Source organism: Callospermophilus lateralis, chromosome 15 (assembly GCF_048772815.1).
Source record: "Callospermophilus lateralis isolate mCalLat2 chromosome 15, mCalLat2.hap1, whole genome shotgun sequence".
NCBI classification, from domain to species: Eukaryota; Metazoa; Chordata; class Mammalia; order Rodentia; family Sciuridae; genus Callospermophilus; species Callospermophilus lateralis.
The window spans coordinates 85,852,560-85,870,411 of record NC_135319.1 but is presented as its reverse complement, the minus strand read 5'-3'; the positions used below and the strand labels follow the sequence as shown (position 1 = coordinate 85,870,411).

The window sequence follows — 17,852 nt, the reverse complement described above, 5'->3', positions numbered from 1 at the left end:
GCCATGTGTGGAGCACCTCTCCAGCTGCTTTGGTGTTGTAATTCTTCCTGTGTGTGTGTGGGGGGGGGGGCTGTCTTGCCTCCCAGAGTGAATGTCAGCTGTAAAGAGTGGCGTCACATTTGTCTCCAGGAAGCACACTGGCACCCTCAGTGCAGGGAGGGACAGGAAAGGCTGTGTGGACCATGGAGCTGGCCATGGAACTCCAGGGTAGGGATGGAGGAGAAAGATGCTCCTTCAGGCACCTCTGACTCACCCCAGGCAGCTAAAAGCCCGGCTCCAAACCTCCCGGCTCTTCAAGCCCCCAGCCCTGTCCTCTGATGTCCCACTCAGCGTGTGGCTTCAGCTTCTGCTCTCCTCAGAACACTGATTCTGTCCCTTGGCTTCTCTTCTCCTCTCCCCACAGCACCATCCAGCACGCCACCCCCTTCCTCCTACCCTCTGTAGCTGATTGGTCAGTTTGCCTTTCCCCAGCCAAACCCAGAAGGATGAAGAGATGGGTGGGGACTTTTGACTCCAACTGCTAGATTAATCTGCAGAAATTTGAATGGTTGGAAAAGGAATCAGAGCCCTGGATTAGGACCTGGGCTGCTGGCTGCCAGGAAAGATCTGAGCTCTTCAATTTATGGTGGTGATGTGAAGTTTCTGTATACAAGGAATTCATGTAAGTAAAAATAGAAGAGCCCGTTGAAAGGAAAGGGTTTTAAAAACTACAGTGTGGGTAGCAAGTGGGTACACTGGAGATCCAAGTGGCTGCCACAGGGAACAGTGGCCTGGGGACAGTCCGGGATTCCTGGCTGCTCTGTGCGGGGTTGGCACAAGGCTTGGAGCAGGAATGCCACTCTCTCCACTCCATGCACACAAGTCCAAAACCCACCTGAGCAGACGGCACCAGCGTCCTCATGGTGGCCACAGTTGTGGGTGAACCAGCCACTGTGCAGGCACTGCCACAGCCTGGCTTCTGTCCCCACGCACTCCACATCATCCAGGGCGATGGGGCCCACACCTCGCTTGAAATGGGCCCGCCCAGGGGCTGCAAGGGCCTCGCCACAGCCCAGCTGCTTGCACACCACCTGGACGTCAAGCAGGTCCCAGCTGTCGTCACACACGGTGCCCCAGCTGCCATTGTAGTGCAGCTCCACCCGGCCCTCGCACGGGTGGCCGCCGTCGGTCAGCCTCAGGACCACATCTGGGAAAGGGAGACGTGCTCGGTCACCACCCTGGGGCTGCCCTTGGATGCTGGGCCAGAGGGTAATGAGGGCACTTCCTCTAGTCCTCGTGCATGGAGAGGAGACCCTTGTGGGTTAAAGCTGGCTGCAACAGCACTTTAGGTTTGATCTCTCATGTCGACTTTTTTCCAGGGGGAATATTTTTTTAGTTGTAGATGGATACAATATCTTTGTTTATTAGTTTATTTTTATGTGGGGCTGAGGACACAACCTAGTGCCTCCCACATGTGAGGCAAGTGCTCTACCACTGAGCTACAGCCCCAGCCCAAGGGGTGGGGTGCGTATTTTTAAAAGCTTTATTCCCCAGATTGGATTGCCTACTTCACAGAGGTCACGAAGGGCCCTGAAATCCTTCTGTAAAGTGAAAATCACCAGGTCCACCAGCACTGTGGCTGCTCCCAGGGAGAATCGTGTTCTCAGACACAGTTTTGACTAAGGAGACTCCAAGCAGGGCTGAGCAGCCGTCCCTGACATCAGAAGACACATGCGGCGCCTTAGTGTAGGGGACCGTGGGTGCTCGGCCAGGTTCTCAAGCCACTCCTTGGGAGATGTGACTCCCAGAGGCCTTGGGAAACCCTTTTAAAACCCTAGTGCCCAGTCCCCCGAGGAGGGCATCCAACTTCACTGTCATTGCCAAGCAGGGCCAGGTGCTAAAATGACAGAAGGACTTACCCGTGTCGTTCTCGTTGTAAACTAGGGACTCATAAGATGCGTAGAAGCCCATGTTGGTGACGATTGCGTCGCTGTGGAACACCACGGTCAAGCGATTGGAGGAGGAGGTAAATACTGGGGTTGTCCCTGAGCAGAACCTCCCCAGGGAAAAAGATTCACTTTGTGGGCCATCGAAGACTTCGATGAAGTCGTAAGGACAGCCGTAGAAGTTTTCCATTCTGTGAAGTGAAAAGTGTCATTCAAACTCCACCCACGGGGGCTTTTCACCCAGGCGGCAGTGACCCAGGTCAGCTCAGGAGGGGTTGGGAAAGCCACCTGAAGCCGACAGCTCTTCACATAGGTTGGAGCCTTTCCTGCTGACCCTACTGACGTGGGCAAAAGGGACCTTCCTGCTTCAAATACCTTTAAATTTTTAAAGTTATAATTCAATAGCGTTTGTTCCTTATATATCACAAGCACAGGGAATAGAATTTAAGTGGTGTTGCTGACTTATGGTGAAAAGTGAAAATCTCCTCCCGCCCCCGAGTAGGCCCCCCTCTCTTCTTTCTGCTTCCCAGAAGCAGTTCCAGTGAATGGCTTCTTTTTATTTCTTCCAGAGACTGCCTACGCACAGATTATTTAATGGTCTGTGGTTTCTTGCAGCCCATTTTATATCAAGACTCACTATGTGCATGACAGCAACATGTAGATATATGGAAATCTATTTAAATGATCCCCTACTGATGGACGGTAGACTGTTTCCAATCTATTGCTACTATGCGCAAGTTGCCACGATTATTTTCAGTGCACGTGAGACTCTCTGTAGACCTAATTCCTGGGGCTGGAATTGCTGGGCTAAAAGATCTGTACATTTAAAATGTTGACGTTAAAAATTCAGGTGGAGTTCACCTTTGAGGATTAAATATGGGAGTTTTTGTTTGTGTATTTTTGAGAGGGATGGATGGAGGAGAACAGATAAACTGCTGTACATAACTGCGTGACAACATTAGTGAAAGTGGGGAACATGTACTTACTTGACCACTTGAAATGTAAGTTTGATGTGCGCCCTGGTGTCCACTTGTATGTCCCAGGCACATACCACATTCGTGGGGTATTTTTTAGGATACCAAGGACTGGAGAAGGAGCCTGAGTCATTTGTGAGCAAACCCCCACAGTGGAAGTTCTCATCTGTAAGAAACAGTCAAGAAGCCCCATTAGGAGGGCACTGACTTCTGCTGACTTTAGCCACTCAAGGGGGACGTAATGAGAACAGAAGCAGGAAAACATGGTCTAGGTCTGCTTCTGCAGAAAAGTCAGCTTTGCAGACCCTCCCTAAGCTCCCAACACTGTCCCCCTGGGCCAATGAAGACCATTCCGGTGTTCTTGTGAGGAGAGGATGATTGTACACAGGGTTGAACGGGCTTTACGGACCTTGTGCCCAGACAGGGCAAACCTGAGTAGCCTTTCTCAGTTTAGCATGTTATACAACAGCTTGTATGAGACAATCCCTTGTGGTATTTGTTAAAATAATGAATTGGAAGGACACGAAACTGATCAAGTGCCCTGGATTCCTACAAGCACACCAAAACTCAGCTCATTATGATTGGTCTTTGTCGATCAGAGACTATTCTCTGAACCCTAACTAGGCACTTCCCGCTGAAATGATCTAAAGAAGGCCACTGCCCAATTCCCAATCCAATATTTTCTTTGCTTTGCTTCTGGGTTCACCCTATCAAAGTCTTCCCCTCAGTGGAGCCCCCGAACTGCTCCGGTTAGGAGATGTTCAATTCAAAATGGCTCTCTGTTCAAATAAATTCTTATAAAATTTTAATATACCAAAATTATCTTTTGATAATTATATACAAATCCTAGCTGACATTAAGATCAAGGTTACATAAAGCATCCAGTGTATGGCTGCAATATTGGCCTTGGTATGGAAGGGATTAAAGGGCTCTGTCCAGCTACTTCTCAAATACAAAAGGAAGAAAGGACATTTGTCCAGTTACAGGAAGAGTTGACACTGAAGTGAAACACACATGGGACCACACGGGGAGCTTGCATGAGCTGAAGTACCTGTAAAGGGACTGTCATCAGTGACACCTGTGAAAATACAGAGCAAGAGTAACACCATGAGTGAGGGTCTCTGTCCAGAACACTCCTTTAAAATACTCAGAGCACTGGCCTCCAATACTATGATTTCTCTGTCCCCCAGTGGACAGAAATGACTCTGGCTTCTCAAGAGCTTGGACCTTTGAACACCAAGTGTGCGGATGGGTGTCACCCATACAGCTTGTTCAGGGCTGGCCTGGGGTTCTCATTGTCTCGCTCCCTCCAGCATCTCACACACGGCCATGGCTGCAAGCAGTCAGCCTTCTCTTCGCAGCAGATCCTGGCTCAGAGTCCCCGTGGCTGACAGGTCGTATCTCTGGTGAATCTGCTCCTTCCCTCCCTCTTGCCTTTCTTCCCACCCTCTGCAGCCCCTCGGCCCCACCATTTTGTCAGTCCTAATGGACAGCACTGCTCTTGTTAATTAGCCACAGAGAACTCCACTGGACTGTGCCCCAACCTCAGGATTAAACAGTAGCCAGGATTCACATACACCAGGGACCTGGCAACTGGTCGAACCATATGGAAAAACAGTACCTGTTGGTCCTCCCTTTGGATTGCCACCAATACCTATTCAGAAGTCGGTGAGAGAGTGAGAGAGGATTGAGTAAGGTGTTCACACAATTCATGAAAAAAATCGAGCAATTTGTTCAGGATCAAGCATATTCTATTCTGGGCAGTTGGTGACATGGTGTCGAAACTCATTAGAGTTGGGTAAAAGATCAGTGCCTCCTGGTGAGGGAGCACACTTTGCGCTTGGGGACTCAGATGCTACATGTTTGCTTTTGGCAAGTTTCTGGGTTGACTGGGCTTTCCTGATGGGGTGAGCTGTCCTGAGCACAGGGCCTTGGCGAGACCATAAGACCCACGTGTGATCCTGGACAGGCCTGTGCTGCCTTGTCAAGGGCAGATGCCTGTAGTCTCCATTAGAGGCTGGGAAGATTAAATAGGAGTGTGAGGGCACAGGATGCCACAAGAGGTTGGCATGGCTAAGCACTCGATGGGCACCAACTCCTCTTCCTACTCAGGAGAGCAGTAGTCACTGATGCCCTGGAGGTCCCTCCAGGAGTAGGACATCTGCTGAGACTAACTCTCTATTGAGTCACCTCAACTTTCTGCGGGGAGCCGTCAACATTTTACAGGTGCCGCAGTCGAAGAGGGAACTAACTCTTAAGCAAATTGACTTAAGAAGCTGGCCTGACGCCCAGCGCTTGCCTGGACTCATTGCCTGCTGCTGTTGACATGTCCCTTCCCAGAGGCTACCGGTGGGTGACTTCCCCGCTGAGGTGTGCGGTGTGCTCACAGGTGCTCACCGGAGCAGATGGCGCTGGCGTCCTCGTGGTGCCCACAGTTGTGGGAGAGCCACCCGTTGTGTGTGCACCGCCACACCTTGGCCTCGTTCCCTGTGCACCGTACGTCATCCAGCATGATGTGACCAGTGCCCCCGTCAAAGTAGCTCTGAGCTGGGGCTGACAGGGCCTCGCCACAGCCGAGCTGCTGGCACACCACCCTGGCGTCCTTCAGATCCCAGCTGTCATCGCACACCGTGCCCCAGGTGCCGTTGTAGAAGACCTCCACCCGGCCCTCACACCTGTGGCTGCCGTTCACCAGTCGCAGGGACATCTCTAGGGGACAGGAAAACGGGGGCTTCTGAGCTGTGGTGCTGTCCACAACCCTAGGACCTTCTGCAGGCAGAACGCGTTTTCTGGCACGTGGGCCACGGTTCCCCTGCTAGACTCTGAGCCCCTAGGAAGTGGGTCCCTGTGTCCTGATTTACCTGGAACAGTCCTGGCCATGACGGGGGAAGACCAATCAATGCCTGCTAATTATTTTAGAATCTCTTTTAAACTCATAAAAGTATCCCAGCTGGACAACAACTTACACAGCCCCCAGGCGTGAGCCACCCGAGTGCAGGGACGTGTTCCCTGTGCCTGGTGGGAGGACCTCAAAGACCTGGAAATGATCTGGATGGTTTTGTACTGAGTTCAGCTGGGAGCAGGTGGGCTGCTAGTTGCAGTTTCCCACAGTTTTGGTCCAGATTGGTTTTCCTTCCCTCGGAGAAGGAGACTCTCATTTGGGTCCTTTGCCAACACACACACAGCCAGTGCAAGATAGGAGACCTCGGCCATCTGTTTCTTCAGTGGGGGTGACACTGGGCGGCAGAGCAGGGGTGAGGACTGTGTCTGGGGCTTGTGTGGATGTCCCTAAGGTTGTCAGCAGTGGGGGTGATTCCTCAGATTAGATTCAGGACAGGATGCGAGTTAGACGTGACTCCTGTAAGGCTCATGTCAAGATACCCACCACTCTCGCTTTCATCTTGCGGAATGGTGTTGTACAGAGCATAAAACCCCGGGCTGGTGATCATGGCATCACTTCTGAACTCTACGGTCATGATATTCGAAGACGAGAGGAATGTGAGCTCTTCCCCAGCACAAAATCTGCCCATGGAGAGCGAGGCAGCTTGCCGTCCATCAAACACTTCCACAAAGTCATAGGGACATCCATAGACGTCCTCTAGTCTAGGACAGGAAGGCAACGTTAGATTCCCAGGAGATCTGGGCAGGCATCCTGCCATCTTCTCCCAACCGGCCCCTGCTAACCGCGTGACCTTTGAAGGACCACCCAGGTATCCGACTCCCATCTCTCTCCTGGTCCATTTAAGTGACCTCCCACCTGGAATCCTGGCTCTCAGCTTCCCCCACCCCTTTTCTCTCTACCTTGAGTGTCTCCTCAATGTCCCCTGACTCTTCAGTTCAAATCCTGCCACTCCCTGGGTGGTGGTCAGTGTTCAACAGGGGCTCACTGAGTCATAATCACGGAGACTCCTGAGCGTGGAGAAATAATGAGAGCTGTAGAAAGCTCCAGGCCTCGTTGGGTGGACTCCTCCCACCAGTGCCCCAAACTGCCTGGTCCAAACCAAATGCTTTCACACAGGTTCCATCCCACCTGGATGACCAGAGGCTTCTTGACCATTCCCTCCACTGCTTCTCCCTCCTCATCCTCTAGCCCACAACTGTAGACGTGTGGATTTTTCTTCACAGCACTTGTCAACTTATTGCTACCTGAGATTGTCCACTTAGTTTTTGGTTTATCTGAGCACTGTCTTTCCCTCTAGGATGCAAACAGGATGAAAGAGGGCTTGTCTGCCTTGTTTGGTGTGATAAGCTCACTCCTAGACCAGGCCCTCACAGAGTGGGGCTCAATCCACATAAGTCCTATAAGTGGTAAAATCTCTTCAAGTTCCGAACCTCATTGTAAATCATAACTAATTTTATGTCTTGAGAAACAAAAAGCAAATATTGATAAATCTAGACTTAAAAACATAGAACCCTCCCAAATTAACAACTGTGCTCTGGTTCTAGGCAACACACTGAATGCTTTCTTGGTTGTGTGCTTCAGAACTGGAGTAGGAACTTTACCTTGAAATAGCGACCTTTTCATTAGAGGGGATGTGAGCCACTACAGTTCTTTGGAATAACTATTTTCCAGAAGTGATAAAATGAGATGCTGTGTCTTAATAAACCATTAGAACTTTAAATTTCCTATATTTGAAATATGTGATACCAAATCTCCTCACATTGTTTTCTACAGATAAATGCACATTGAATGAATGGATGATAAACATAGACTGCTCATAATGTGTAACCCCTGATGTTCCTTTATGTCCTCTCTAACCAAAATGAATTTGTCAGCCAGGAGACACCAGTGGACTCTACCCTTTGTTCTACTGTCTGCACTTTTTATGCTTCTGAAGACAGCAGTTAGCCATTCAGACCCTGTGCTGCTGTGGCTGATGATCGCAGGCAGGAAGAAGCAGCAGAGATCTGAGACATACTGTAGGACAAAGTCAAGAAGAGAGAATAACCCAGATACAACCAGTGTAGACAGGTGGGGAGGTAATTTTTTTTAGAAAGTTACTCATGTGTATGGTGTATGAATGAATTATATATATATATATATATATATATATCTCCAACTGGCCCTGCACACCTGTGGGTTCTGCACCTGAGGATGCAATCAACCGTGGATCACAAATACTTGAAAAAAAAACTGCATCTGTACTAAATCAGTCCTAAAACTGCAGACTTTTTTCTTATCTTGATTCCCTAACATTACAGTGTCCCAGCTGCTTGCACAGCATTGACTTTGAATCAGGTTGGTCAGTCATCCAAGGTGATTTGGGGTACACAGGAGGATGTGTGGGTTCTGACTTATTAGAGGATTTGAGCATCTGTAGGCTTGGTAGCTAAGGGTAGGTGGGGGACCCGAAACCAATCCCCTGTGGATACTGATGGTCAAATGTATACAGGGACATATAAATATACATTAAAATAGGATAAATTCCTTTAAAATGGGTAGTGATTGGAGAAAGAAGTAGGAAGTGTGAGGTTCATAAATGGAGGAATAAATGAGCTGCTCAATTTGTAGAAGAAAATCTCAGCAGAGACGTGGTAGAAATTCATGGAGGGAAGAGAAACCAGATTTGCCTTGGGTGCCTTAAAGGGAACAAAGATGGGGCAGCGGAGAAGAGCAAAGCAGATCTGGATTCAGCAGGGAGAAGCAGCCTGTGCCTCTGCTGAGCTGGCTGAGGTGGAGGGGTGAGGTGTGGCCACCCCGCAGGGGCTCCAGGGGCCGCTCTTCATGGGATATTCTCTCATTGCAAAGGAAGTTGAGCAAAATGACTGAAAGACCCTCACAGCCCAGGTGATCAGACCAGTTCTCACCCAAATGTGAAAGGATTTGAGCCACAGAAAGGCTGCCTCTTTGAGGAGACCCCAGGGTCATATTCCACCTGGCTTTTGAAGTAGAGAGAGGCGAGGCCACTCACCTAAGGCTTGGGATGGTCAGCTGTATGTGGAACTTCTCAGCCACATGTATCACCCAGATGCACTCCACATCGGTGGGGTAGTTTGTAGGATACCAAGGACTGGAGAAGGAGCCTGAGAGGCTCGAAAGCACTCCCCCGCAAGAGTTACTTCCCTCTGTGAGAGCAGAAGAGAGACCGTGGTCGGCCTCTACGGGCATGCACCCTGCATTTTCCCAGATGCAGGAACCAGAATTCCATCAAGCTCAACAGCAGAATCACAAAAAGGGGAGGGACTATGCTGGTCTGGGCATGGCTGTGGCTTGGCTGGTGCAGGTGTACACCTCTCAGGGGGCATGTGGGAGGATGAAAGTGGGACCTTACAATCAACTGTGGGTGAGACTGGAAAAGGACTGGACACATGCAGGTGACATGTGGGTGTGTCCAGGCTGTACTTCTTTAATGCTCTCCCCAGGTTCCTGTCACACAAACCAGCTCAACTCAGGCGTGGACAGCCCACCCCTCTGTGAGGGCTCGATCCCACCCATTCCTCCCCCTCATGGCAGAGTGGACAGATAGAAGTCCATTCTGTTTTTATGAATTATCAAAATGATCTCACTTGATGCTTTATAGACCATGATTTCAATGAAGAGGGTTACCTTTTGGTATAGGCACTTGAGCATCAGCAGCTGCAAAATACAGAGAAAACCAGGAGAGAGCTGAGCATCATAAAATCACACTTGCAAAACAAGGGAGGCTGGGGAGGGAATGATGGAAATAGATTGGACGAGTGGGGAGGGGACTAGGAAAGACAGTAGAAATAACTTTCCTAGCCTTGTATTTGTCCACATGACCAAGGTAACTCCTCACTGTGTTTGACCACAGAGTGGGAACCTAATAGAATAAGTTATACTGTGTGTATGTATATCCTGCCAAAATACATTCTACTGTCATGTGCAACTAAAAACTTTAAAAATAAAAAAATTTAAAAATCACACTTAATTAAGGGCAAATGAATGAACATGTTACTACTCTTGGGTTTTACTAAGTAGTGTGGACACTCTCTCTTTTCTCCCTGATCTAGGGTGGAGCTGGTCCATTTCTTTCAATGGATTCACCAGATAATCACAGACAGTGTCCAGCAGCATGACATCTTTTCTCTTCTGTGCTTGGTCCACCAAACCCAAGGGCTGTCCAGAGACTGATTGGTCACTGTGAATGACCCACAGTAACATCACTGGGCTTGTTGACCATGCCACTGTGTCTGTAAAAATTGATCGAGTGCCAGAATCTAAGAGGAGAAAAATCAGAATCCTAGAGCCAGGGGTGGGAGGGGTAGGTCGGAGGGTCCTGTGAAGGAAGGTGGGCTTCAGGGCTTGTTTAAAGTCCCTTCTTTCTCCTTTCATGCATCCTGTTGGCTTTGATTTCTATGTCGCACGTATTTCAACATTCAATATCCCGTATTCTCAGTCCTCTCCCCACAAGGCTGGCTGAGGGCAAGGAATTTTTGAAAGCATGTTCTTTGGGATGCTGCCACCTGCCTGAGTTTACAGGAGGGCTTGGTGGGAGGGAGTCTGAAGCACCCAGGCAGAGGGTTGAGAACTCCTTTACCCTGTCATCTTGCTCTGCAGCCAGTTCTGCTGCAAGGGGCAGAGCAGTGAAGTGAGGGATGCTGTCCACTTTCCTGTCCTTTGTCCTTTGCCCAGGACAGGGTTGGGGACCAACACAATGATTTTTTTCCAACCTTCAGCGTCTCAGAAGCAATTTTCTTTTGTTAAATGCCTGATATACAGTATTTCTTTCAGAAAATTAAATGGCAAAAGTATTATATTTTTGTGCCTAGATAGAGGTCTCATGCTCTATCAGTAAGTGGTTTGCTGGATACTATTTATGCACAAATGGTCCCATTCCCACCCCCCGCCCCCAGTTTCTTTTTTTCCCATGGCCCATTCTCTTCTCCAGTCAGCGAGGCCTCTATGCTTCATAAAAAGGGATCTTGGAGCACAGGGAAGAAAGAAAGGCCCCCGAGGTTTGAAACCCTGGGCTCCAGGAGGTCTTAGGTGCAGAATCAGCTGCAGCACTGGAAGCCCCACCCTCCCTTCTCCTGTCCAGGCCTCCTCCCCCCTGACCCAGGCTACAACAGATTCCTCACCAGGGAAGAAGGGGAAAGCCAGGAGGAATCAAAGGGGCTCAGCTATTCGTTAGACCCTAAGAAGGGATCCTGTATGCTCTGTCTTCCCTCCAGGGCTGCTATAAAATTGTGGGTCCCCTTGTGAAATGAAAATGTGGGGCCTCAGTCAGGCATGGAGAAATCACTCTCCTCTTCCCACAGGACCACTGCTCCATCCACAGTGAAGGTGAAGCCCTCCAGGGATGGTGATGTCCGTCCTGGGGTGCACACAGGCCCCGGATCAAAGTGGGTAGGAGACCTCCACTAAGTTTCCACAGATGTGCCATGGTGCCGTCAGCCGGGTAGGGACAGCTTCCAGCCATCCTGGGGGCCCTGAAACATCATAGGGTGCACCCTCAATCCTGGCACCGTCCAGTGCCCAGCCCCCAGTGGCAACAGTCAATGGCAGAGACAGAGAGGACCTAGGCCAGGCCCTGGGAGCTGGGGTCAGGGAAGAAGGCAGCTGAGAACCTGTCTTAGAAGCAGAGAGAAGAGGCAGGGCCACACGTGAGCTGAGTCTAGATGGAATTGCGAGTGTGGGAGAAGGCCATTGCAGCAGTGACTTTGAGTAGGTTACTAGAAGTTCTACTCTGTTGTGTTGTATACGCCAAGGAATCCAAGGCAGAGCCCCCAGATGGTTTGTCTCCTTCTCTCTCTCCCCCCCCCACCCCCTCTGTCTCTTTGGTGCTGGATATTGAATTCAGGGGTGCCCTACCACTGAGCTATATCCCCAGTCCTTTTTATTTTTTTATTTTGAGACAGGGTCTTAGTAAGTTGCTGAGCCTGACTTTGAACTTGTGATCCTCTTGCCTCAACCTCCCAAGTTAGGATCACAGGTATGAACCACTGCACCTGCCCAAATGGTTTACTTACCAGAGGTCTGTTATTGAGCCGTGGGAACAGAGTTTGCCATTGAATGCATCTTGGTTTCTGTTTGTTTCTCTGCATGCTTTCATTTTCTAACCCACGTCCCTGAGATGCAAACCTTTCTACCTTGTCTCCTCTCCAGGTTGACCCTCTCCTCAGTCACAGTGATTGAACCATTCTTCTTCTCTCTCCTCCTGCGCCTCCTTGCTCTGCCACTAGACAGGGTGAGTTTTGAAAGTAATTCCATTTGGGAAACGTGACTCTCAGTCCCTCGTCTGAGCTACTGGCTCTCAACCTGAGCCGCACATTGGATCACGTGGGGAGATTTAAGTATTAGTGATGAGTGGGAGTCACTCCAGAGGTCCTGGATGAGACTGGTCCTGGGTACAGTCAGGACACAGGGAATTTCAGAAGCTCTTTGGGTGGAGGCAGTGTGCAACTATAATTGGAAATCAGTGATCTGGTCACTGTTCACCAGAGTCTTGGTCAGGACACAGGTCAGATTCCTCTTTAATTTTGCAGAGATGGAAATTCCCAGGGTTGGACCTACCTCTGGGTGTAGGAGTCACATCTGTAGCCCAGTTCCCAGCACCTGCATGTATGGAAAATAAGCAAACTTAGAGATCTAACTTAAATTCTATGAAGACAAAGAAATGGCTTTCTAGGGTGGGCAGGTCTGAAGCAGGCAGGCCTCATGTTACCTAAGTAAGCACAAGGATGCAGCTTTCTCAGGAAAGACACCTAGGAAACGTGCAGAGGAGAGGACCAGCCAGTCGAGTGGTCTGGTGTGCTTATCCTCAGAACAGTCAGCCCCTTAGTAATCTCTGGCTACCTGGCTGAAGAGATGTTCACCTGATGGCCACTGTCCTTAGATTCCCTGGCCCTACTCTATCTATGCATGGTCTCTATCACTAAGACCCCTCATAAAAAGAACCCACTGTGAGAGGGGAGGGTACCTGAGCAGACAACACCAGCATCCTCATGATGGCCACAGTTGTGGTCTGACCAGCCAGAGCTGGGGCATTGGCCAAGGTGGCTCTCACTTCCTGAACACTGGATGTTGTCCAGGAGGATGTCTCCAGAGCCTGGGCCAAAGTGGGCCTTTCCAGGAGCAGCAATGGCCTGTCCGCACTCCAGCTGTCTGCACACAACCTCAGCTTCCTTCAGGTCCCACAGGTCGTCACACACGGTGCCCCAGGACCCCTGGTGGAGGACCTCCACGCGTCCTGAGCACCTGCCGGAGCCGCCCACCAGCCGCAGCACCGGTCCATCTTCTAAACAGAGGAGGATTTTATTTTTGAATTTTGAAAGTTTAATGTAGGAAGTGGCTTCTAACTCCCATGCCATGGCCAAGGCCGACAACACAAGAGCCAAACCTTAAAGCTGTCTTGGTTCCATGATAGGCAGAAGGGCTTAGAGTGAGACAGAAATTGGGCTTGAATCCCAGTTCTACTGCTCTCTAGTTGCGTAACTTTGACAAATTGTTTTGTCTCTCTGAGCTTTGGTTTCCTCATCTGTAACATGGGAGCTCCAGCAGCACCTACCTCAGAGGGCTGTAGGGATAAATCAACCAGGGTGTCCGCATGAAGGACGCAACTCAGCCCCGGCAACATGGTTGCAGCAGATCTTTCCATGTGGTTCTCTGTGTCAAAATGCCTAGCTACCGGGGAAGCAGATTCCCAGATGCTCTTCTTTGGTGTATCTTGGATAAGTATAGGTTTAGTCCCCTGACAGGCATTGTTCCACCAAGGTGGCTGTGGCTTCACTGGATCAAATGGCAATGACAATTTCTGGGCCAAAGGGCGGTGGCCAGTTGGAATTACCCGCTGCCTCCTGGAGCTACCCTAAGGACAGCCTCTTCTTACTGCGCCCACAGTAAGGCTCCTCCACTCTGCTCCAGTATGTCCAGCTCTCCCCTGGAGGCCTTTGCATCTGCTGCTCTCTCTGCCTGTCATTCCTCACATGTCACCTCCTCAGGGATGCCATGTCCCCCAGTACCCCTTCCCTCAGGCACTCTTTACTAGGCCACCTGCCCTTTCTTCCCAGCCCTTATCTGCACCTTTTGTCATCCCTATCCCCAACTCCTCCTATTTACTTGCTTCTCTTGTCTTGAGCCTTCCTCTTTCTGGCACCCACCCTGGAACACAGGGCAGGGAGCCGGTTCTGTTCTGTGCCACACACTTCCAACAAGCCTGGAGCATGAAGAACCTGTCTGGCTGTTATTTAATGAGTGAATTGGGGTCATGAGTCAAAGAGTGGTCTTGATTGCAAATGCTGGGGGTTCCTTACCCCAGGGCAGGTCTCAAACACGCCTTTGAAGGTCAGATAAGAGAAATTCCCTTCACGAAAATCACACAAACTCAAACTGCAGCTGGGGACTTACTACTTGTCTTTTTGAAGGCCTGAAAGAATTACCAAGACTCCTGCTGGACCCTCTGAGCCCCGAAGTCCCTAACTGGAAGGCAGCGTGCTTTCAGATTGAAAATTGGGCGAATGCTGGAATGGCTGCCTATAGGGCCATGGAGAACAGTGGTCCTAAGCCTGTCCTTGGGTGAGACCAGGCACCATGTGTGGAAGCTGGCAGAGAAAAGCGCCACCTCTAAGGCCCCCACGTTTCAGCACTCTGGACAGTTCCCGAGGTGCTGACCATAGCAGATGCAGCCGGAAGACACTGCATAGCTTACAGCTGTCCCCAGGATGGTTGCTGCCTGGCCATTTACACTCTGGGTACACATCACTACTTTACTGTAGCTTGCCTCGGGGCCCTCTGTGGGAAAATCTAGCAGGTACTGAGCAGGGCGGATGGAGCTGAGAGTGAGGATCTTTGAAAACAGAATCCCAAACCTCTGTCATAGGGGAGCCTCTCAAGTGAGAAACCGCTCAGTCAGGCTTCCCACCTGACTCCCTTTCACCCTGTGCAACCGCATTGAACAGAGCATGAAAGCCGGTGTTGGTTATCATCGAATCGCTGCGGAACACCACCGTCATGATGTCTGACGAGGAGAAAAATAGCACAGCTGATGGAGCACAGAACTTCCCCATGGAGAGCGAGGCAATCCTGGGGCCATCGAAGATCTCCACCGAGTCATAGGGACAGCCGAGGATATCTTCCAGCCTGCGGGAAGAGAAGTGGAAGGTAGTGGCAGGTTAGAAGCTTCCTAGATGTTAATGCTCCAAGTGTGACAATATAGAGCTCGAATATGTGCATTAGAGCTTAAGTTTCACACTAACATAGAAATGTTAATTAATTTTTTCAGATGCTTTCTCAGAACTCCTTTTTCTTTCCCTGAGGAATGTGTGCAACTTATTTATGACAGAAGTTTTAAAATCTTAATTGTTTTGGCCAGTCCCAACCTGCATGAGACATTAACAAATAAAAAACAATATTTGTTATGACTGTAATAATACTGCAGCTAAATCAACAGTCAGATCACCTGGTGACCAGCATGTAGTGGGTGTCACAACCAGATGTCCCTACCTCTACGATTCACAGTATCTTCCATAACATCCAAATTCTTAGGAGGAAAAAACTTAATTTTAAAATGAAAGCAATAGCAGCATATAGAAGGGTATTTGCACTGTGGCCATTTATTTATGGGGGATATGATGAAGAGTGATGCTGAGGAAATACACAGCCCCCATGATGATAGGCCGGGGAGGTGTACGTTCAGGTTCCCCCTTCACTGTGGGATAAGTACGTCCCTGTGGCTTCAGCCAACAAAGATAATGTGGCTTAGGACTTTATTATTTTGTTTGTTTTGTTGGACAATCTGTATCCATGGCTTGGTGTAATCATGACTGATCAACAGTTCAGAGCCTGGCTGAGGCTGGGTTATCAGGGATCCACAGCCTCGCCAGTGAGTGTGTCGCAGGTGTTGTGTACAAGAAGGGTGTCCTGTGCAGACTCTGCTTGAGGAATCACGGATCAGTGAAGAGCTGACAGACCTACGTGGGTTGGCCTTGGGAAAGCTATTGTCCCCTGGGAGTCGGTTTCCTCATCTCTAACGGGAATGACAACAACATCTATTTGGGAGCTGTATTAACCCCCAAAGCATAAAGGTGTACAGGACAGTGTGGGCACACAGTCAGCCTTTAAAAAGTCAGCTATTAAGTCACTGAGACAAAAATATAACAGTGACTAAGGACTACACCTGTTCTCTTCATGTCAGGATGAGACAATGTCTTTTCTGTCTCCTTTCACTTTGTGGAACACTCAGAAGATGCACGTCCCGGGGCTGGAGTAGTGGGCCAATGTGTGCATAAGGAAAGTCTCCTACTGTTTGTTTAAAATTTAGATTTAAAAAATAAAGTTTAAGAAGAAAACTATTGGTACTCAGTGTATTACAAGGGAAAATGTGTTGAGTATTTTGTGATAATTTTAGGGGAAAAAAAATCAAAAGAGAAACTATCCAGAGAAGGTGAATATGTTCACCAACGAAGTCTCAAGCTTACAATTCTGTAAATATTTCAATGAGATTGATAAAGACACATTAAAATGGGTTAAAAAATCATAATATAGACTTTGTATCCCTCATAAATATTTTCATATGCATATGGGAGGTAGATATGTACCTCTAATCATTCACCTATTATTTTTCTCAAAGGATTAGACCCGTAAAACATGATAATTATTTCAAAGTTACCATAAGGTGCCCATATTAAATTTTTACAGGTGTTTCACACCTGGTAAATGGGCAAAGTGGGTTAATAAGCTACTTACTGAGTATTTTTAAGCTAGAAGTGACTCCGTGCATGACATTATGAATGTAAGCCAGATTTGACTTGGAAAGATGGTAGAGTTTTGTGTTCTTCTGGGTTCACCCTTAAATGTTTCCCACTAAAAGAGATATCTTCGTCATAATTTTACAACTGATATTGTTATGTGGATATTTAAAGGTCTTCTTACTTCAAACTTGGAATCGTGAGCTCTATGCGGAATTTTTTGTCCACATGAATTTCCCAAACACATTGGATGTCTGTTGGGTAGTTTTCTGGATATCGTGGACTAGAAAATGAGCCAGAGAGACTAGAAATGACCCCTCCACAAGAGTTACTTCCTCCTGAAACAACAGGAAAAGAAAGATGTCAGGATGGTGTCACCCAGTGGTCCAGTAGAGTCCAGTGGCCTTGCCTGGCTGAACACACAGAGCCATCTGAGCCGTCTTTAGCCTTCATTTCTCTTAGGAAGGAGAGTGCATTCAATCTGATTCCGATGGGTCAAAAGTGTTAACCATTCATGAAAGTTCCTTGTCTTTCCCTCCTCATTACCACCTGATAGAGAAGTGTGACCTTTGTCCTCTCTGCCTACTGCCTCCTCCCCTGGGGTTTTGCATGCTGGGAGAGAGGCTGAGCAGATCTACCGACTGAGAGGTTGGGAAGGAGAGACCAAGAGGTTGTGCACCCATGTAGGGGAGAGATTGGGGGGGGGGGTCTGGGGAGCAAGAGGCACTAGAACAATCCTGGGGTCTGATGAGTCCGAGATGAAGGGAAAGGGACATGGAGCACTGCTTGGGGAGGCTGTGACTGGGACCCCCTCAGAGTACTTTTTCATTTTCCCTGGTAGATTGTGTTTCCTTTAACTCAGTTGTACTCACACTGGAACTTGTAGTTTTTTGGACTTATAGGGGTAAACAAGATAACAGTGAAATCCGATTCTTTCATATTTGTTTTCAAATTTGTACAACTAGATATATGCACACATGTGTACATTTAAAGCAGCGTGACACGTAAGGAAGCAGAGACTTAGAATATCAAATGATCTTGGAGGAAGCTTGAAAACACAACCAGCTTCATGGACCTTGTCCCTACATATTGTAAAGTTGCTTAAGTTTTCTTCTTTCTGCTCCTCTGGCCAATTTGCAGTCCTATCACAGTCCTGCAGACTGCTCGTCCTTCCTGAGATGGATGTTGGGAAGTGGTAGCGCTCCTGGTTGTCCTAGGTTTTATCACTAATCACATCTGTAGGTCACAATGACAGAGCCAGGTCAGCCTGACACTGAAGCCCTCGAGAGCGGAACTCCCTGAACTC

The 17,852-nt window shown here is 48.8% G+C and overlaps 1 protein-coding gene across 1 annotated transcript in view; it reads right to left on the bottom strand.

Annotated features, from left to right (window-relative positions):
- The window catches only part of LOC143637981 (scavenger receptor cysteine-rich domain-containing protein DMBT1-like), a 62,248-nt gene that overhangs the window by 26,257 nt on the left and 18,139 nt on the right, over positions 1 to 17,852 (bottom strand). The window contains exons 11-19 of the mRNA XM_077105367.1: positions 16,731 to 16,884; positions 14,722 to 14,939; positions 12,781 to 13,098; positions 8,812 to 8,998; positions 6,285 to 6,502; positions 5,297 to 5,608; positions 2,912 to 3,065; positions 1,899 to 2,116; positions 875 to 1,186 (exon numbers count right to left, since the gene is read on the bottom strand). Of these exons, the coding sequence (XP_076961482.1) occupies positions 875 to 1,186; positions 1,899 to 2,116; positions 2,912 to 3,065; positions 5,297 to 5,608; positions 6,285 to 6,502; positions 8,812 to 8,998; positions 12,781 to 13,098; positions 14,722 to 14,939; positions 16,731 to 16,884 (2,091 nt within the window). The remainder of the gene's footprint in view (positions 1 to 874; positions 1,187 to 1,898; positions 2,117 to 2,911; positions 3,066 to 5,296; positions 5,609 to 6,284; positions 6,503 to 8,811; positions 8,999 to 12,780; positions 13,099 to 14,721; positions 14,940 to 16,730; positions 16,885 to 17,852) is intronic.